General features: G+C 44.5%; 1 protein-coding gene across 9 annotated transcripts in view; it reads left to right on the top strand.

Moving 5' to 3' along the window:
- Nucleotides 1-22,500, top strand: part of PHLDB2 (pleckstrin homology like domain family B member 2) — a 234,285-nt gene that overhangs the window by 168,518 nt on the left and 43,267 nt on the right. For all 9 annotated transcript variants that reach the window (XM_065913484.1, XM_065913483.1, XM_065913486.1 and 6 more), the window contains 2 exons: nt 10,226-10,369; nt 11,432-11,569. In XM_065913484.1, the coding sequence (XP_065769556.1) occupies nt 10,226-10,369; nt 11,432-11,569 (282 nt within the window). The remainder of the gene's footprint in view (nt 1-10,225; nt 10,370-11,431; nt 11,570-22,500) is intronic.

Raw genomic sequence — 22,500 nt, 5'->3', positions numbered from 1 at the left:
TGGCCGCGACCCCAGGGGTCGTCCGCCCTGGCCTCGATGTCAGGGGTCATCCTCCCTGGCCGCGACGTCAGGGGTCGTCCGCCCTGGCCGCGACGCCGGGGATCATCCGCCCTGGCCGCGACCCCAGGGGTCATCCTCCCTGGCCTCGACGTCAGGGGTCATCCGCCCTGGCCGCGACCCCAGGGGTCAACCGCCCTGGCCTCGACGCCAGGGGTCATCCGCCCTGGCCGCGACCCCAGGGGTCAACCGCCCTGGCCACGACGCCAGGGGTCTTGCTGATTGTTTTCCAGAATGCTTCCAGTGAAGCAGCTGCTCAGACGGGAAAGAATCTGCCTGCCTTGTAGGAGAACCAGGTTCAGTTCCTGGATGGGGGAAGATCCCGTGGAGGAGGAAATGGCAGTCCACTCCAGTATTCTTGCCTGGGAGATTCCATGGTCAGAGGGACCTGGTGGGTCACAGGCCATGGGGGGTCGCAAAGAGTCAGACACGACTGAGCGACTAACACTAGCTAATCAAGGCGCAGCAAATTCTAGTGTTTACTGTAAAGTAGCAGATTTAGACTCCAGAAAGTGTACCAGTACAGAAAGAGAAAGAAAAGCGGCGTGACTTCTCCCCGTCCCCTCTGGTTGCACACCCGAGGGGTAAACACGGTCTTAGCTGCCTTCCCGGTATTTCTGTGCAGAGGTGGCGAGGTAAGCATAAACACACAGACACACAAGTATGGTGTTCTGCATGGTGTTTTCCTCCTATTGAATGTCTTGGGCATCTTTGCATATTACTATACACAGTTCTACCTCATTCTTATTAATGGTCAACTAGTATTTTATTGTTTGGAAATACTGTTTAAATTGTTACCAATATTTTACTAATAAAATCTATATGCAGCAAATGTTCTGGAATATATATATTAGCACAAATTGTGCAAATGTGTCTGTGGAGTTGGTAGATCAAAGAGTTTGTGTATTATTCATTTTAAACAATATTTCCAAATTACACTCTCAAAGACTGTGTGTATTTCCAGGTGACTCTTGAGAAGAGTTTATCCCTGCACCTTGTTATTCATACACTTGCCAAAGTATATGCATCATCAAAATTTTTAATTTGCTAAGTTAGTTATGTTTTAATTTGCATGCCAATTTAACTGGCAAGAATACTGGAGTGGGTAGCCATTCCCTTCTCCAGAGGATCTTCCCAACCCAGGGCTTGAACCAGGGTCTCCTGCATGGCAGGCGGATTCCTTACTGTCCTCCCACCAGGGAAGTCCCCTCCTCACTGGTAACCACTAGCTTATTCTCTTTATCAATAAATCTGTTTCCGTTTTGTTATGTTTATTTTTCTAGGTTCCACATACAAGTGCTAATATGCAGTATTTGTCTTCCTCTGGCTGACTTATCTCACTAAACATAATATCCTCCAGGCCATCCATGTTGTTGCAAATAGGAACTTTTCATTCTTCTTTATGAATAATGTCTCATTGCCCATCTTTGCCACGTCCTCCTAACCATTCATTTGCTACACTCAGGTTGCTTTCATTCCTTGGCTATTATAAACAGTGTTGCTATAAACATTGAGGTGCATATATCTTTTTAAATTACTGTTTTTTGTTTTCTTCAGATATATACCCAGGATTAGGACTTGCTGGATCATATGGTGGTTCTGTTTTCAGTTTTTTTGAGAAAACTCCGTGCTGTTTTCCATAGTGGTTTACTGGTTTACGGCCCCACCCATAGCATGCTAAGGTTCACTTTGCTCCACACCCTCGCCGGCATATGTTACCTGTGAACTTTTGATGATAGCCACTCTGACAGGTGTGAGTGGCCTCTCTGTGGCTGTGATTTGCACTGTTCTGCCGCTCTGACAGGTGTGAGGTGGCCTCGCTGTGGCTGTGGTTTGCACTGTTCTGCCGCTCTGACAGGTGGGAGTGGCCTCGCTGTGGCTGTGATTTGCACTGTTCTGCCGCTCTGACAGGTGTGAGGTGGCCTCACTGTGGCTGTGATTTGCACTGTTCTGCCGCTCTGACAGGTGTGAGTGGCCTCGCTGTGGCTGTGATTTGCACTATTCTGCCGCTCTGACAGGTGTGAGTGGCCTCGCTGTGGCTGTGATTTGCACTGTTCTGCCGCTCTGACAGGTGTGAGGTGGCCTCTCTGTGGCTGTGATTTGCACTGTTCTGCCGCTCTGACAGGTGTGAGGTGGCCTCGCTGTGGCTATGATTTGCACTATTCTGCCGCTCTGACGAGTGTGAGTGGCCTCGCTGCGGCTGTGATTTGCACTATTCTGCCGCTCTGACAGGTGAGAGGTGGCCTCGCTGTGGCTGTGATTTGCACTGTTCTCCGCTCTGACAGGTGTGAGTGGCCTCGCTGTGGCTGTGATTTGCACTGTTCTCCGCTCTGACAGGTGTGAGGTGGCCTCGCTGTGGCTGTGATTTGCACTGTTCTCTGCTCGTGTGAGTGGCCTCGCTGTGGCTGTGATTTGCATTACTCGGGTGCCTGGCGATGTTGAGCACCTTCTCGTGTGCCTGTTTGCCATCTGCATGGCTTCTTCGAAAAGCTGTCTACTCAGCTCTCCTGCCCTTTTTAAAACAGTTGTGTTTCTGGTATTGACTTATATGAGCTGTGTATTTTGAATATTAGCTCTTTATTGGTCATGTCATTTGCAGATATTTTCCCCATTCAGCAGGTTGTCTCTTCATTTTGGTGATGGTTTCCTTTGCTGTGAAAAACACTTTTCAGTTTAACTTTAAGTGTTTTGGGGGGTCCCCTGTGCGCGACTGTTTGTCTTGCTGCCTTTGAAATTCTCTTCCCCATCTCTGGCTTTGCGCTCTCGCTGTGATCTGTCTCCAGGTGGGTCTCCGAGCTCATCTTTGAAACTCCCTGCGCCTCCTGTACTAGAAATCTGTTTCCTTTTTCAGCTTCAGGAGCTTTCAGCCATTAATTTCATCCAATACATTTTCCACCCCTTTCTCTTTTCACCTTATGGGACCCCTGTAACGTGAATGTTATAACACTTGATGTTGTCTCAGGAGTCCCTAGGTTTGTTTTTCTTTTTGCTGTTTTTGATCGGGTGATTTCACTTTTCTCTCTTCCAGATTTCTCATGTATTCTTCTGTATCACCTAATCTGCTATTAATTCCTTCAAGTGTATTCTTCATTTCAGTTATTGTATTCTGGAGCTCCATCTGTTTTTTAAAATATGTTTTAGTTCCTTGTTAAAATTCTTATTCTTTGTATCTTTTTTTTTTTTCCACCAAGCTCAGTTAACATTCTTATTACTAATACTCTGAACCCTTTTATCTGGTAAATTTTTATCCCTGCTTCATTAGGGTTTTCTTCAGGTCTTTCTTCCCCCTTGTTCTTTCATTTGAAACATTTTGCTATGTATTCCCATTATGTTTACCTTTATGAAATTGGTTGAAATAGTTACCTACCCTGATCTTGAATGGGATGTCCTTGTGTGTGGGTGCCCCTGTGCGGCCTGCAAGCGCCCGGTGGCTTTGGTGGGAAAAGCTGGATCTGAAGTGAGCAGGGACCCCATCTTCTCCTGGGCTGTGCCGGCGGAGGTGGGCTGGCGATGGAGGGGCTAGAGCCACGGCCGGGGCCAGGCTGGCTGCTCCCGTGTTCAGTGGCCGCCACTTCCCTGTCTGGGTGTCAGCAGAGCTCAAGCTGCTGGAGCAGGAGCCCTGAGGGTCGAGTCCAGGCAGGTTCCTCTTCTTCTGTGTGCGCTCCCTCCCCGAATGCGGCCCCTCTGTCCTGGCGGGGAGCCGCTCAGGAGCAAGAGGCGCTAGATCAGGCGCTTGTTGCAGACAGGAGCCGCTGCGGGAAACCAACCAGACTCCCCACGCTGTTTTCGGCCTGCTTCCTCCCCCTTCTTGCCGAGAGCAGGCAGACACGTGCACCGCTCTTCGTGAGCAGTCTCGGCCTCTTGAGCCCTCCTGTAAGGCCCACAGTTCTCACCAGCTGAGGGACTTGTCTCGCCTGGGTTGGCCCCTACGGCCGCTGCGCCCTAACTCCACAGGGGGGATCTCTGAGCCCTTCATGTCCCCCTCCTCCTCTGTGTCCTGCTAGGGGCAAGGGTCCTGCCCGATTGCGTCTCCTCTCTTCCGGCCCGACCCCATGTGGACCTTTACAGCTTTGCTGGTAGCAGAGGCTTTCCTCCAGGCTCCTGTTTGTGTCCGGCTGGAGCTGCTACACATCCAGATGCTTTCTCGATGTGTCCGTCGGGGCGGTGAGCTCGGCATCCTCCTACTCTGCCGTCTGGGTCTCCCTTGTCTTCCTCGTCACTGATTTTTAAAACATGCTTTGTCTCAGTACTAGGAGCTATTGTGGTGCTAAGGACATTAGTCTTTTATCATGAGTTGTCTTCCCCTTGACATTATTAATGACTGTTTAAGATATATTGGACATTTATCAGTTCAGGTCAGTTGCTCAGTCGTATCTGACTCTTTGCAACCCCATGGCCTTCAACATGCCAGGCTCCCCTGTTCATCACCAACTCCCGGAGCTGGTGATGCCATCCAACCACCTCTCCTGAAAAGGTGTGTAAGGAGTTTCTATTTGTCCTCCTTGCTTTCCTAGAGCATCTCCTATTATTTACGTCTTGCCTAAGTATGATAGTGGGCTTCCCTGGTGTCTCAGATGGTAAAGAATCTGCCTGCAATGCGGGAGACCCGGGTTCCATCCCTGGATCAGGAATATCCCCTGGAGAAGGAAACGGCAACCCACTCCAGTATTCTTGCCTGGAGAATCCCATGGTCAGAGGGGCCTGGTGGTCTACAGTCCATGGGGTCGCAAAGAGCTGGACACGACTGAGCAAGTAACACACCTGAGTTTGGTACATTCATCAAAACTGATGAACCAACTTTGTTATACAATATTGACTAAAGACCCTAGTTTACATTAAGGATATCTTCTCGTATTGTATGCTTCCTGATAACTCAGATGGTAAAGAATTCACCTGCAATTCAGGAGACTTGGGTTCAATCCCTAGGTCAGAAAGATCCCCTGGAGAACGAAATGGCTACCCACTCCAGTATTTTTGCCTGGAGAGTATTATGGACAGAAGAGCCTGGCGGACTAGAGTTCACGGGGTTGCAAAGAGTCAGACATGACTGAGCGACTGAACATACACACACTTCATATTGTGTGGTTCTGTTGGTTTTGACAAGTCCAGTGTAACATGTCCATTGTCGCTGTCTCATACATAATAATTCCATCACCCTGAGAGTCTCCTGGATTCAGCCTGCTTGTTTCTCTTCCCCACTGCCGTGAAACCTTGTCAGCCGTCATTCTTGTCATTGTCTCTGTAGTTTTGCTTTTTCCAGTGCAACAAAACTTTCTGACTGAATGTTTCTAGTCAAGAGTCTCCCTACCTATAGAGTTCGCCCGTGTATTCATCAGGACTCTGGACTGTTCAGCCCTTCTTTCTCCTAAGGACTAGAAGAGTAATTCTCAAAGGAGAGGAATTCTGAATAGGACTTCTGTCTCTCCTGCTAGAAAGTTGCAATGGTTAGAAACGAGGATGTGGGGTAGAAATAAAAAATTCTTGGTGTTCAGGCAAAGTAAATGACCCATGATTTGAACATCCGAGCTGTTGTCATCAGACATGGGGCTTCCTGCACTTTTTATCTTAAATCCTTTCACTCTCGTCCTTCACAGAGACCTGCCAAACTTTTGTTAAAACAGTGAGCTGTGTGCTCGGAGGACTAACTTTCGGGAGACGAGTTTCCTCCTGAAGGGCTTCCCAGGTAGCGCTAGTGCTAAGGAACCTGCCTGCCAATGCAGGAGGCTCAAGAGACCTGGATTCTATCCCTGGGTTGGGAAGATCCTCTGGAAGAGGGCGCGGCAACCCACTCCAGTGTTCCTGTGCGGGCTTCTGTCCATGGGGCCGCCAGGAGACAGACGCCACTGGGTGTCTAAGCACACACACGGCTTCCTCCTGAAGAGGCTGTGACAAGAGCACTGTTGGGTGTAAATGAGCAGATTTTGACAGATGTTTTTCATTGCCCCAGTACACTTCTGGGAAATAGGACTTTGAAGCTTGGAACATCTTTGCAGCACAGAGTGGAAGACTGTATCTCCTTTAGAGACAGCAAACATCCAGGGCCCCTCTGGGCATCACACGGCAGCTTAGACAGACTGCAGCTGAGACATCCAGGGCCCCTCTGGGCACACAGCATCTTAGACAGAGTGCAGCTGAGACATCCAGGGCCCCTCTGGGCACCTCACGCAGCTTAGAGAGAGTGCAGCAGAGACATCCAGGGCCCCTCTGGGCATCACACGGCATCTTAGACAGACTGCAGCTGAGACATCCAGGGCCCCTCTGGGCACACAGCATCTTAGACAGAGTGCAGCTGAGACATCCAGGGCCCCTCTGGGCACCTCACGCAGCTTAGAGTGCAGCAGAGACATCCAGGGCCCCTCTGGGCATCACACGGCATCTTAGACAGACTGCAGCTGAGACATCCAGGGCCCCTCTGGGCACACAGCATCTTAGACAGAGTGCAGCTGAGACATCCAGGGCCCCTCTGGGCACACAGCATCTTAGACAGAGTGCAGCTGAGACATCCAGGGCCCCTCTGGGCACACAGCATCTTAGACAGACTGCAGCTGAGACATCCAGGGCCCCTCTGGGCACACAGCATCTTAGACAGACTGCAGCTGAGACATCCAGGGCCCCTCTGGGCACACAGCATCTTAGACAGACTACAGCTGAGACATCCAGGGCCCCTCTGGGCACCTCACGCATCTTAGACAGACTGCAGCTGAGACATCCAGGGCCCCTCTGGGCACACAGCATCTTAGACAGACTGCAGCTGAGACATCCAGGGCCCCTCTGGGCACCTCACGCATCTTAGACAGACTGCAGCTGAGACATCCAGGGCCCCTCTGGGCACACAGCATCTTAGACAGAGTGCAGCTGAGACATCCAGGGCCCCTCTGGGCACACAGCATCTTAGACAGACTGCAGCTGAGACATCCAGGGCCCCTCTGGGCACACAGCATCTTAGACAGAGTGCAGCTGAGACATCCAGGGCCGCTCTGGGCACCTCACGCAGCTTAGACAGAGTGAGCTGAGAGGCAATGGGTCCCAGGGAATGGGTTGTCCACTTTTGATTCTCTGAAGACAGACACATGTTACCTTGAGACAGGAGACAGAAGAATCTTTAAAAAAAAAAAAAAAGAGTCCTGTTCTTTTGTTTTAAATGCTCTTCCTCTTTGAGTGTTTTTGGATTATTTACTTAACAAAGTACAGTGTTTGTTATTATCGATCTGAGAAGTAAATGGAGAAGAATGTGAAAAACACTCTAAATTTATTTAATGACAAAGATCTTTATATTTAGGAAGCCTGAAATTCACCATTTTTGACTTTGCTTTTATCTAACACTTAAAGATGCAGATGACCTTGGAAGCATGCTCTTTTTAATTGGCTTTATGAATCTGTCTACAACCACCTGAGGTGAAAGCTGAAAACAGCTCACTCTTTTTTTTCCTTGCAGTTTTATTGATATATAATTGACATACAGCACTGTATAAATTTAAAGGGTACAGCCTAATGACTTGACTTACCTGTTTTGCAAAATGATTGCTGCAATAAATTTAGTTAATTCCATCTCTTCATGTATTTGCAAAAAAAAATTTATTCTCTTGTGATGAAAACTTTTCCACTCTTTTTGAGTAATCATGTAATCATTCTGTCTACAGTGGAAACCCTTCATACTTGCAACCCTCTCTGATCTCAAGAGGTTTCTAAGTTAATCTATCTGATTTTTTTAATGGTAATGTATAGGCTTCCACTGAGAGTTAAGTGTTTTAATAAAATCATATATTGTGCATCCCCAGGTATGCTGTTTCTGAGTTAATTCCATCCACAGGCGCACAGAAAGGGGAGAGAGGAGTAGGGACAAGACAATTTCCATTTACTGTGCCCCCCCTTTTTGCATATTTCTTCTTAGAAACCTCTTGAGAGCAGAGATCTGCACACACACACACACACAAGGAAGGGTAGATGCAAATCGTCTTGTCCCTCCTGGCTCTCCTTTCTGTGTGTGTAGGTGGAGTTAACGCAAAAACAGTACATCTGGGTATGCACAATGTGTGCTTTTGTTAAAACATCACTCCCAGTGGAACCCTATACATTACTACAAAAAAAAATCAGATAGATTAAAACTCTACTTTTCTCTGTCACCACAAACTAAAGCTGTTTAGTGGCTACCACACCCTTGGGACGCTTTTGTTTTTTATTTGGATATAAATGAGAGTCCAGCATCCTCATTCCTTTCTATTACAAACCACAGTTTTAGAATGCCTCTTAAAGATTTTGCTTTTTATAAATAGCAAGAACAAAAGTCAGTACCTAGATAACTTTTACTGCTACAAACAGACTAACAAGTTGTCTTTTCTTAGACCTATTGTGATAAATTTTCTAGAAATGTTGAGTTATCCAGATACTTATAAGTGCCACTGTTACCTATCAGTATAGTTTTGCAGATTGTTCAGTTTTTCTTTTCGTTTGATGCTTTGCTTCCACCAATGAAAGATATTTTTAAACCATGTTGGAAGTTGAAACCTAATATGAAATGTTGACCCAACAGGATACTGGCCTTCTTGAGGCTTTCCTGCTAGGATTACTCCTCGATGATTTAGGAATGGCATTCACTATTGCAGGCATTCCTCATGCCCTAAAACTGGCCACCCAAGGGTTAGGACAATGAGATTCATTGTCTGTGAAGAGAGGTTTTATTAGTTAGATACTGGGTTTAAGATGACAGTTTAAAATCTAACTATCAGCAAACAAATAAACAGAGGGCTTGAAAGGCCTTCTAACCTTTGCTCTAGTCAACCTGAGATGTGTAACTTCTCAATGGTTAAATTTTGAGAAGCAGCAAAGTAGGGTTAAGAATAAAGAATATTAATAAAGAATAAAGAAACAGACATGATGCCTATCTTCTTACAGTAATTTTTAGGATTGTTAAGTACGTTTAATGAATTTAGAGACACAAAATGTTAATGGTTTCTTTGGTTAATTTGAATGCTCTTTTCAGTGGTTAGTGAGCAATCTTCAGCAATTTGTGTATTATAACTTGGCTGCTGTTCCCAATTTCCAATTGTGAAATTATATAATCATGGACTTACTGGTGCAAAGAAATTGCTTCTTTCTCAAAGAGAGATAAAATTAAATAAATAATGCCTATATTGGCGTCCCTTGCCTTATGAAAGACTGGTCTCCACCAGGGGATATGCAAAATAACTAACCTGAAATTCTTGAAAAAAGAAGCTATTTTCAATTTGTTGTATTTCTTCTTAAAATAATTGGCAGTCACATTTTGGCTGTGTGTATGATCTAAATATTCCTTTCTTTTCTGGGCATTTGTCATAACTCTGTTCAGAGGTATAAGTATGCCCTATATCACTTAATTTCTTTCCTAACTTTCTCATTCTTTGTGAAGGATGTCAGTTTTTCCATGGCATAATTTTATGAATAATGGCCAATATCCTATTTCATGTCACAAAAGCTCACTGGCCCAGTTAGTGTCTTCGTCAGTACATAGGACAGAGACCAGTGAGTAGCGTGCTAATGCAAAAGCTGAAACATGAAGTAACTTGGTATTAGGTGTGTAATTTTAAATCGTTCTGAGAGTTGCCCAAGTAATAAGTAGTACTGTCCTGCTCATTAACTTCGTGGAACACTTCAGTGAGGTGGGGCCAGATACCATGTCCCTATTTACCATCTTGTATTGGAAAGAATATAAATAAACCAGAAGGACTGCTCATTTGCAGATAGCCCTAGCAGTGGGACCCAGTAGGAGACTCAGGAGAGAACATGAAGCTTGTAATGAAGGTAGCAGAGTGCCCAAGAGACATTCCTGAGGAAGATGTCAGAAGTCTCCTCTAGATTCTAGTTCTCTGTACCCCAAAGTTTATCTGTAACCTGAGAGAAGTCACTACAATCTCTGTGGACTATAGCTTCCTCATCTATATTACCTCTTGGTTATTTTGGTTTTAAAATGACATGAATTTACTCACTGAACCTGATTTGTAGACGCTTACCTGAGACGCTGTCTACTGGGGGTCTATGGGAAAATGCAGAGTTCCAAGTAAACAGTCACAGGGATGCTTTTAGAGTTCAAACAGACACAGACTGTGAAATGCTAGACTTGTGACTGGCTTATTAACCGGGAAATTCTGGCATTGAAGTGTGACTAGCCCTTTTGTGTGTTGATTAATCACAGACCCCAGAGGGCATAAGTGAAGAACAAAGGATTCAGGAGTTGACTGCGATGGAAGAGACCCGGATAACAATTCTGAACAACCTTGAGGAACTCGAACAAAAAATCAAAGATATAAACGACCAGATGGAGGAGTCTTCCAGAGAGGTACAAACCACGAGTTCACTTATTGCCTCTCCCAATTTTCTTTCTTTCCTTTAGCTTAAATATAACATTACCTCTTAGGGCACAGGCCTTGGGGGGCAGAATACATAGAGGTCAACATGAGCAAATATTCATGGAATGGGTGCATGTGTGGGGTATAATTGTCTTTTTAAAATGTTTCTTCTTTCTGTGTTTTTGTTCATCCAATGAGATAAGAATGTGAAGCCATTTTTAATGTAGGCTGTGTAACTGACTTTGTCTTAACTGGTGTGTGCTTTCTGACCTGCTTCAAGATCTGTCAGCTGAGGTACCGTATATTTAGACGTTTAAGCTCAAATCCAACAAACATTTTTGTAAGTGTGTTAAGCTTGAGTTGAGTATCACCTTGGCACTATGGGGGGATTTACATGTGAATCAATCATAGACCTCACTTTCCAGAGGTTTGCAAATCTCTAGAGGAGACAGACATATACAGTATAACTGCAGTTAAAGAAAAGGGTGATTTTTTCATAGCTCCATGGAGTGAGAAGGAGGCACTCATTCTGCCCAGGAAGGATCTTCATGTCTGTTCTCACAGCTGATGCTGACAGCCCGTGTGTGGACGGGAATGATCATCTGTCATGTAGAGACCCTGGAAGACCCTCCTTGCCGGCAATGCTGGAGATGCAGCGCTTGCTTGATGGACTGAGTGTGGTTTTCACTTTCTGTGCTCTGGGGACAAACAGAGATGCGACTGCTCCCAAGATGGCCCACACTTGGGCCTGAATCTAAGCAAATAGGCAAAATTGCCTTGGGAAGTAAACAAAAAGGCAGGGAGGGTGTAATAGAAAAATTAAAGTAAAAGATAGCTAGTGTTCTTAGCAAGTGTATTCTGGCCTCCCTACTTTCTCATATAAGAATTCTGAGTCTTGCATGGACTCTCTGGAGTGTTTTCTGGGCTCCATAATCTGACTGAAAACAGTAGTACTTTTTGCAATTTGTACCTGTTAAAAATACACCTTTAAAGGAGGCAGCTGGAAATTTCCCTGAAGGTGAAACATTTCTGAGCTTTGTTTGTGTCTTCAGCTGGATATGGAATGTGCTCTCTTGGATGGAGAACAAAAATCGGAAACAACGGAACTTATGAAAGAGAAGGAGATTTTGGATCATCTAAACCGGAAAATCACAGAACTGGAAAAGAACATTGTTGGTGAAAAGACCAAGGTAAAAAGAAAATTATACATGATACAAATTTTTTGGGCAAAATGGTGGTCCCATTGATTAAATTTAAATGTTGCATGAATTGCGGTTTTGGACTTGTGTGCCATGTTCCGGGAAACAGTGGCACTAGGAAAGAGTCTTCAGACGAGGTAAGTCGTTGCAGACGGAACTCTCAGGTGCAGAGCAGCTGATGCTGGGACAGTAGGACCTGCTTAGTTTTTGAGCTGATATTTGTGGCAGTTTACCCCTCCTGAGATGAGTGAATTGCTTTTTTCCATTAGCTTTTCTGCTGTTCTGATTCCACATTTTTTAAAAGAATCATTTTGGTACTTTGGAACTTCTTTGCTACTGGTGCCCTGCAAGGATGGCTTAAGCATATTCAAATGTGGTTGCCTCATTTCTTTTCATTTTTCTGTGTATTAAAAAGGTGAATGGGAAGTGTTCATCTCATCTGTCTTGCCTTGCCATTGGCTTCAATGCAAGTGCACTGCTCTTAGAAAAATATGTTGGGGTTTTCAGGGGATCCTCACACACTGCCAAGTGAAAACTGTGAAATGCAGTTGACACTTATTTTGGAAAAAGTTTTACTTATACGTTTTAGGCCACAGCCTAAATGTTAGCTGATCCCTCCTAGGGAATATGAAGAATTACTTGCAGTTTTTAGAATTCAGGGTAGTAGTTGGGTTTTGGGATTTTGTTGTTGTTGTTGTTGTTTTCTGTTTATTTTTTCTGGAAAATATTTCACTTACTGTCATCTCAAATTCTAAGTCAGTTACAGGGAACTCAGCCTAAATTAAAAATTAAAATTACAATTTGGAAAAAAAAAGCAAATGAACGTTAATACATTCTTTCTTGATCATCGAGTTTTCCTCTAAACTGAGGAAAAGAAAAATAATTTCAGTTTGAGTAAATTCCACTGGTAATATGTGGAGAGAATTTCTGCTGCATGTGGCTTCCTTTTTAGGCTTCTCTTTGTTTGAAACCTATAAATAAGGGCATTTGATCTTGGTGTCAGAGAGTGAGCTCAAAAAGATATTGTCAGAAATTAACGTCAGATTAAAAGCTACATATCAATTTCTTGGTTGCCCGCTTGTCAAGATTAAACTGCACATCTTTTTCATGTTAAAGTTTATGTATGTGCCTTTGAGCTCCAGACTTTGAAACTGTAAAAAATCCATTTGGGTAGTGGACATATTTTTCTTTAAAAGCTCAAAACCATATGAAAGCATTGATTGTCTGGTTCTGCCGAGCAGGGATATTATGGTTTTCAAAGATTCTGCACTGATACAGCAAGGAACTTTTGTTGGAGGCATCGGGTGTCTTTGTTTTGGTGCTTACTAGTATTTTATTGTTTATGTCAAACTGGAAAGCTTGTGGGACGTTGGAATGGGGAATCAGAATCTCTGGACCTGTCTGCCTTCCCCATCCGTGTAGTTGTTTGTCTCTGTGTAACCCACATATGACATAGATTATAAATTCTATACACAAAAGTGAAGTAAGTTGAGTGAGTGCTAAATCTCACTTTTCAGGGCCAGTTGTATTATATTCTCCAGACCTAAGGTGGAAATGGAACTCTAGTAACATGGGTGGAAACAAACAAAGAGGAGGCTGCTTACATTATTGTTCTTTTTTGTATTCTTCCTATTATTATTTTGAAGAGAGGGGGAAGTGGGGACTTGAAGTATAGAACCAGCTCATGCAGCTGTTAGGGGATTAGTTGGTCTCGGAAGGTGGGATTATCGTCTGTCATCACATGGTATGAAAAATGACAGAAACTGGCTTTGGGTGAGAGATTCCAGAGGAAAACGAGGGAAGTGAAAACAGACTGGGCTAGATGATGTTACTGCATATTCTTGACAACCAAACTCAGATAGAGACTGAATACCTCTTGGCAGCGTCACTGTTTCTCAAATAAAGCTACTCTACTGTTTTATGGCATGGCTGTTTCATACCTTCACTCTGTTCAAACTTCTAGTCCAATTTCCTCCCCTTGGCCCTGAGATGATCTCACCACCTACTTCACTTAGAAATTAGAGCATCTCATCTTCACAAAGGAAGGCTGGTGTGTGTGCTAAGTTGCTTCAGTCATGTCTGACTGTGACCCCGCCGGCTGTAGCCCGCCAGGCCTCTCTATCCATGAGATTCTCCAACCACGAAAACCGGAGAGGGCTGCCATGCCCTCTTCCTGAGACCTTCCCGACCAGGGACTGAAGCCGGGTCTCTTATGTCTCCTGCATTGGCAGGCAAGTTCCTTACCACCAGCGCCACCTGGGAAGCCCAAGGAAGGCTCTTTTCCGCTCAGAGACCAGCCCCTTTGGGTGTGCCCAGGGTACCGTCCCACCGTCTAGAGGTTTTTCAGTTCTGTTCCCAGCTCCTCCCAGCCACTCCCTCTTTACTGGACTTGGACTGCCACTTTGCCAACATTATTATTTTTAAAAATTGGTTCAGGCTGGGGAACACGTGTGCACCCATGGCTGATTCACGCGAATGTATGGCAAAAACCACCACAATATTGCTAAGTAATTAGCCTCCAATTGAAATAAATAAGTTTAAAAAACAAAAAAGTATTATTAAAGAATAAAGTTCCTTCCAGCAACGATCTTAGCTAGTTTCTCTTCAGCACAGCCGAGCTTTTCGCAAGTTTCCTCAGTGCAGTGTATGATGTCTGGCTCAGTTAGCCGTCCCCCCATCCTTGCCACTGCTCCGTCAGGTTTGCTGCTGCTCACGCCACGACCTCAGTGCAGCCGATCACATCATTTTATAACCACAGCTTCAAATAACCTGCGTGCGCTGGTGACTGCCAAATGTATGTCTTTAGTCCACACGCTTTTCCTGAACTTCTGACTCATAACCTGTAGCCCAGCTGATATCTCCCCTGAGATATTTCTCAGGTATTTCCAGCTGAACACTCCGTAACGGAACTCTTGATCTCATCCTTCCCCTTGCCTTCCATACACCTCCCCTACTTCCAATCCTGTTCTTCCTCTAGTTTTCCCACCAGGAAGTAGCATCTTTATACACCTATATGCCCAAACAGAAACCTGGAAGTAGATCTTGATATATCTTTCTCTATCAACCCTACTCCTAATTGATCGCAATACTATTTTTCAGTTACTTTAACTTCCCTGCATCTCCCCTAATAGCATTTTCTTCAAAATCATCAACATTTCCTTTTGAGTTCCATTTCCACTTGCTTCCCTTCAGTCCATTTTCTTCACAGCAGCCAGTGTGACTTTTAAAATATAAATGAGGTCACGTCCTTCCGGTTTGTATTCCCCTGTATTTTATATCAGCCTAAACTCCTTGTCCATCCTGACTGTTTCCGTTACTGTCCTCCCCTCTGCACCTCGCTCACGTGGTGGCCTTCTTTCTGTTTGCTCACAGGTGCCCCCCGCCCCCTGCCCCTGCCCAGCGCCCTTGCAGATCAGCTCGCCTTGCCTGGAGTCCCCTTCCCCGCCTTATGTGTCTGGTTGGTTCCATCTCTAAAGGCTTGAGCCCAGTGCTGGTTTTGCAGAAAAGCCCTCCTGGCCCGTTCCAGCTCAGATGATAAGCTCTCTGTTGTTCTGTCAGTCCTTTCACAGTCACATTTGGTCTTTTATATTTGTTCTGGTTTGGTTAGATATCTACTTCCCTCTCTGGCCTGTGGAATAGAGGTAGGCACTGTTATCCACTGTTTATCCAGCCCGTAAGAGGTGCCAGAATACCGCCCAGTGTTCTTCGGGAATATTGTCCTTGGACCTCCTGCTGACGGCGAGTCCCAGCTGAGTCTGAACAGAAGCATGGGGCCAAACACCTGCTTAAGAGCTGCGTGCGGCCAAGTCTCAGGACAGCTGCGGTGCTCTGCCAAGGGCTCAGGCCCGGCGGCGCGCAGTCACGCCGCTCGCTGAGCCAGGGCGTGAGACAGAAGAAGGAAGTGGCCTTTACCCTTTTGGATCTCGTTTCCTTTTCCATACACCTGTTGCTGTTGTCAGATATAAACGGTGGAATGAGAAAACCGAAACCTGAACAGATATCCCTGTTGGGCAAGCTCCAGTTTAGAAGTCGGCAGCACATCCCGTAAGCCTGGCTCTCATTCTTTGGAGACAAGGCCTGGAGCCATAGGAGAAAAGTTTAATATCATGTCAGAGTTCAAATCCTGGCGTGAAATTATCGACGTTTTTTTCTTGGCTGTCAAGATCAGACTTTAATGTTATTTCTTTTAGCTTCCTCGGGAACTGTCATTCTGTTTTCGGTACTTAGTATAAATTGATGTATTTCATAGGTGACCACTATTTATTATCTGGTACTAAACTATGCTCACTCATGTCTGATTCTTTGCAACCCCATGGACTCCGTGGAATTCTCCAGGCCATACTGGAGTGGGTAGCCTTTCCCCTCTTGAGCGGATCTTCCAGGATTGAACCCAGGTCTCCTGCATTACAGGCAGATTCTTTACCAACTGAGCTACCAGGGAAGCTCAAAATATAAACTACAGGCATAATTATATATACAGCATAAAATATAGAGTCTTTAATTATGTATTTGTTGAATCCATATACATATATGTACGTATTGTGTATATATGTATGTGCACTTACGCACATATGCACACACACACATATGTACGATGCACGTCTGCAGTAGCTCCCTGGGCTGCCCTTGCATTGCCCTCGTGGGCATCGTTCAAGCCCGTCAGTGTGCTTGTTAAGCTGAAGGCCGTCTGCCTGTTGCGTTCTCAGACAGCGGCCACATCACAAATAGAGCCTCTATGAGCTTGGATGAACCCTAAACAAATAGAAGGATCAGGCTCGAACATAAACTTAAAGGGGATGTTCATTTGAAGCAGTAAGCATAAAGGCATAGTATTTTCCTAGGGCAGGAGAAAGGAGAGAGACTCGTTAGCCTCTGCACTGGAAAGCTGTCTTAGTTTGATGGGTTGGTGACTGGGAAGCCACCAGAACCGTGAAGCTCAGTCTGGGCAGAGCTGGAATGGCTTCCGTCGCCCAGTGCTTCCGCTCTCTAAAGGCAAAGCCTCATTTGGGGCAACTGCTGGACGTATTTCTGCATCTGTTTATGTCCATTTCCCTTCAGTCTTTGTCTGTTTCTGACGAGGTAAAAAATTCAGAACCGAAAATAGCTTTTCAGTGTCTCTATTTTTGGATTATCTTCTCATTCCTGCTCCTGAGCATATGACAATCAAAAATTAGTTGTACTGAAATTAAATAAAATAGTGAAGGAAAGGCTTTGCTCACATAGTCTTGTTGAAGTCCTTCCTATCACCCAGATGGGTCATCACAAAGCTCAAACTGTCCTGTTTAAAGATCTGTCCTCACACAGATAGATGGTGAGACTTTGTAGCAATCCTGGTCTGCATGCTTTTGTAGCTAAACACACCTAAATGTGGGAGCTGAAGCTTAGATCACCCTATGCCATGAAGCTGTTCCTGGGTGAGATTTCCTTCAGTTAGTAGACTAATTTTTCTGTAATAAGCCTCATATCTTAAGTGGTTAATTGTATTCTCCATTATCATCTTGCCAAAGTACCTGTCACTTCCTCCCCATCCTTCCTTCTGAGCCAGGAGAAGACTCAGCCCGCCCAGAATTCCATGCAAAGTGTTAATGCCTCTTGGGTGCAGAGCTGTTGCCAAGTCACAGGCAGTGTTCAGAAGAGACCCAGCCCTTCCCGTGCCTCCTTCTTACATTTCAAAGTTAGCTCCCTGTTTAGAGGAAGTGGAAATACATTGTGGGATTTGGGGATTAAATGAACAGGATTCCAGGTTAGGGTGATTTGTTTTCTGATGGTTGTTTGATCACATAAATTCCTAATGTTCTGACTTTCCAGTGTTCTCTACACTAAATATCCATCAATTGTGCAATAATATGTCAAAATCACCAGAAAGAAGAAATCCTCCAAAAATAATTTAAGAATGTGCCTCTCAAGAGGGTTTTCAACAATTACCATCTATGGACATAGGTCCATAGTCTTTCCTCTACAATTCTGAAACGTTTTGCAGGGGGAAACCTTTTTTTTTTATAAGGTTGGCGTCAAAACTTATGGTTGCAAAACTTGACTTGGACTGATATTCACACTTGGTATGAATATTCATAAGTAGCAGCAGAAATCGAAGTATATTTGATCGTAGGGTGTTGCCCCAGTCTTCCCTGCAAACACCATGCAGGATGTGCCTTATAAACTCTTACCTCTATTAAATGCACAATATTCTGGAACCTAGAACACACTTGGCCTTACAGATCTCAGATAAGTAGTTTTGGCTCTAAAACAATTGCCTGATCTTGAACCTCTAAGAATGCATGCCTCTCAAACCTCCCCATGTGGTTTAGGAACTGGCAGGAAGGAGACTGGAAGGTGAATGGAGAGGACTTTGAATGGGCCAGCCTTAAATCGATGGCTTAGAGGGCTTCCCTGGTGGTTCAGTGGTGAAGAATCTGCCGGTAATGCAGGAGACGCGGGAGACTTGACTTTGATCCCTGGGTTGACAAGATCCCCTGGAGAAGGGCGTGGCAACCCACTCGCGTATTCTTGCCTGGAGAATCCGCGTGGACTGAAGAGCCTGGTGGGCTGCAGTTCACAGACTCGCCAAGAGTTGAGCGCAGCTGAAGTGCCTGAGCTCGCACCATACACCCTTAAACATGATGGCTTCGAGGGGCTCCCCTGGCGACTCCGTGATGAAGAGTCCACCTGGCAATGCAGGAGACACGGATTTGGTTCCCGGGCTGGGATGATCCCCACGTTCTGCGGAGCACCGCAGCCCGGCCCCACAGCCATGCCGAGGGCCTGGGAGCCTCGTCTGCTGAGCCCACACGCCCTAGAGCCTGCTCCGCAGCAGGAGGGCCGCCGCAGTGAGAGGCCCGGCGCTGCATCGAAGAGCGGCCCCCGCTTGCCACAGCCAGGGGAGAGCCCACACGCAGCCTCTAAGAGCCGGCAGGCACAGTAAATAAAGCCGAACATCAGAACTTGCTGGCCTCGGTTATGGATTTTAGCATGCCTGTGCGTCAGTTGCAAACCTGACACGGTGTTTCAAGAAGCACGGCTTCAGGGCCTCCTTGTGCTGGACTCTGTGCTGAGTACTCAGGAAATTACAAACGTGAATCTTAATTTTTCAGAAAGCCTTTATCAGGCTAATAGGGCTGCCAGACTTAGGGCTGCCAGGGGATCTTCCCAACCCAGGGACTGAGGCAGGCTCCTGCACTGCAGGTGGATTCTTTACCTACTGAGCCCCCAGGCAAGCCCCATCTGAGACATGCTTACATTTAAAAGCAGGTTCCCTCATGGCTCAGCTGGTAAAGAGTCTGTCTGCAGTGCAGGAGACCTGGGTTTGATCCCTGGGTCGGGAAGACCCCCTGGAGAAGGAAATGGCAACCCACTCCAGTATTCTTGCCTGGAGAATCCCATGGACAGAGGAGCCTGGCGGGCTACAGTCGATGGGGGTTGCGAAGAGTCGGACACGACTTAGCAACTAAACCACCACCGTACATTTAAAAAATCATTTATTGTTCATCGTAAGTTCACATTTAACTGTGTTTCCTCTGTTTTATCTGGCAACCCTATAAACTAATGCAGTAGGCATCTTTACAGGGTAAGCTCAAACCAAATATTAGTTAGATGTGGTGAAATTATGTTTTTATTGGCATTCAAAGATTTTCTGTGTAGTAGTGAAATTTTAATAGAGCCAGCAAGTTAAATTTCAGTTCCTTCCTTTGAGGCTACAACTTAGAGGAAATTTATTGTTCTCTTTTAACCAGAGATCTGACAAAATAAAGTCTTGGATTTTTAAGTTTATTCAAGATTATTGGCAACTCCTGTGTACATGTTCAAATTACTAGGGATAAATTTATACCTTCTCCTGATCATTGGTGTGATAAGAAGAGTCATTTTACTTCTGATCTTGAAATTTGTCTTTCCTCTTTGAAAGCATTTTGGATGTTGGAATCTCACAGTTCTTTTGGGGAGAGGGGTTTACTTGAGGCATTTAATCTAAAAGTAAAAATTTTACATTTGTAATGTTACTTGTAAGAGAGGACTTCTATACTATGAACGCAAGGTTCTAAGGTCAAATACCTTCAGAACCAATTTTGATGGATTTTGTATTTTGTCCTAAGTCTTCACAGAAATCAAATTTTAGTTCATTTTGTAGTTCTTTGGCTCTCACATATTCTGGTTGGGTGAATCAGTGTTTCTGATTGCATATGAGAAAACCTGGAGAAGTTTTTCAAATGTTTTATCCCTAGCCTTACAACTCTGGGAAATAGTACATTTAAAAGCTCTCCCAGTGTATTCTAATGTGGTCAGGGCTGATAAGCACAGAACTAGCTAGACTGTGATTCATAGGGACAGTGATCAACTTACCTCTTTTCTCTTTCTCTAGTCCATTTATAAATATTTATTGGTTGAGTGAATGAACAACTCACTGTGAAAGCAGATGTAGGCCCAACTCTATACAGCGCTTTTTACTTTCATTTGCTGGTGAAAAATTTACCTTTGGCACTGTATACACTTTAGGAACATCAGTCTTCAATACACAAAATAGGCAGAATCTGGCAATGAATTTATGACCAAACTGGATTTTTGCCGGTCCATGTAGAGAAGACAAGGCAACTGGAAAACAATGGAGGCAGCCGCATCTCTAGGGAAGTCATATTCTGGTCTTTTTAAAATAAATGCCCCCCTGTACATCTGCATCTTCCTGGACTGTTCTGATTCCTGAAAGATTAATCTTACTCTTTCAACAAAGTAATTTAAATCTGTTAAAAATATTAAAAGTGCAGTTTAATTTATTTACTTCTAAAAACGGATTTATGAATCTAAGAACAAAATGTGTTCTCTCTCAATGTGATGTGGCAGCCTGGATGGGAGGGGAATTTGGGCGAGAATGGATATGTGTATATCTAGCTGAGTTCCTTCACTGTTCCCTGGAAACAGTCACAATATTGTTAATCGGATATACTCAATAGAAAACTAAAAATTTAAATTAAAAAGAGAAAATAGCACTGTGCCTACAGTAATTAGAATAGATGACGTTACCAGTTTGAATCTGGGGAACGAGGATGATACCTGGTGTTAATATGTTACATGTAAAAGCTAAACTCTGGCACCCCACTCCAGTACTCTTGCCTGGAAAATCCCATGGACGGAGGAACCTGGTAGGCTACAGTCCATGGGGTCGCAAATAGTCGGACACGACTGAGCGACCTTGCTCTTCCCTGTGGTGCGGTGGTTAGGATTCGGTTCTGTCACTGCCAAGGACCTGGGTTCAGTCCCTGGTCAGGGAACTGAGATCCTGCAAGCCGCTTGACCAAAAAAAAAAAAAAAAAAGCTAGACTCCCCGAACCCTGGGATGTCATGTAATATGTCCCACTATTTTACCTTCACTGTAGAAGGTGATGCTTTCAGCTCTAATCAGTCGCTTGCCTAGAGCTAGTTTTTCTTTGAAAACTCCCTGGACAGTAATTAGAAGAGAGGTGTATTCATTTCTTTCTGGCTCAGCTGTCGGTCTGCTGCTGGCTCTGTCGGCGTGGTATCACCTCTGCGGCCCTGTGATTTATGGCCGGGCCCATCTGCCGCTGGCCCCTCTTTCACCCTCCCCTCACTTCCTCTGCCCTGGCTTTAGCCCCGCTGGGCTTTCTCTCTGAGACCGAGCTAGTGGCCACAGCTGACCACGGAGAAGCCGCAGGCGCTTCTGATGGGGCCTGCTTGCGTAATTCTTGTAACCGCCTCCTTGTGTGGAATTGCCAAGCGTTTAGAGCACCTCAGAAGGAAGGCGCTATGTAGACACAAGGTATGTTTTACTAGTTGTTTATTTGTGCTTATCATTAATAGTTTAAAAGTTGAGAGCATTAGCAAAATAGTTGGGTTATTTCTTTGGAGTTGAGACCTGTGTTTTAGGATTTTTAATATTAGATATCGTTTCAGTGTTTTCTGTCATATATGATTTTAAATTTTAGGGCTTTGCACGTTTGCTATTTGATTGGAATAAATAATTTTCTTACTTATTTACCTTTGTGTTTGGAACTGGAATGGGTGCAAATTCTGGTGATACAGTACCTAGAAATAGAACTTTTTGTGGATAAAATTCTTCTGCTATGTAATAGGGCAATAAACTTTGATTTGTAAGTAAGGGAAATAGCATATTTTCTTAGCCAAAAGATAACAAGTGTTCTGTATTGTTGGTTTTATTAAGGGAAAAAATGATTAATTCTGAAGCTAAAGACTAAATCTAACTGGTACTAGTATATTCAGTTTTTGTGAGGTAACACTTGAGAACCCTATATTCTGCGAAAGACACCATTGCTTTTTCTCACCCCTACACAGCAGCTGTGCATGGTGAGCATGCTTCACGTTAAAGACTCAGGACACCTCCTTTCTTGTTTTTGTGAGATCTTAATTCCCAGACCAGGGATTGAACCCGAACCCTGGGCAGTGACAGCACCAAGTCCTAACCACTGGGCTGCCAGGAAGTTCCCTTTTAGGGAGCTTTCTTTATTATCTGCTAAAGTCTAAGCTGTAGAATCATTTTTAGGCTGATATATGAGGTAAGAGTCTCAGTTTTATGACTTCCAGATTTAATCATTTCGAGGAAAAAAAGGCACTTTTAAATCAAAATATACATTTCTAAAATGCCCTCAAAATTTTAAAATGTAAGCCAAAAGTGGAGGCTCAAGTGCACTGGTGTAGGTATTGATGTCATATATAGTTTTAGACTTAAAATATAACATCTTTTATAAAGAATTTGCATGTATGTTTACATAGGAAATCATGACCATTTGGATGAAGAAATGAAAGCAGTATAAATTTATAGGGCTACTTCAGGTCTTCATCCTTCAAAAAATTTTTTTTCTGTAATGTGCTTGGAAGCCAGCTTTATTTCTACCAAATCAATAGTGAACATAAGAAAGTCAAGTGGTGGTATTTTGCTTATCGAAGGGGCAGGGAACAGT

This window comes from Muntiacus reevesi, chromosome 21 (assembly GCF_963930625.1).
Source record: "Muntiacus reevesi chromosome 21, mMunRee1.1, whole genome shotgun sequence".
In the NCBI taxonomy this organism is placed as follows: Eukaryota; Metazoa; Chordata; class Mammalia; order Artiodactyla; family Cervidae; genus Muntiacus; species Muntiacus reevesi.
Note: the sequence above shows the minus strand (reverse complement) of the source record. Positions and strands in the feature narration are given on the sequence as shown.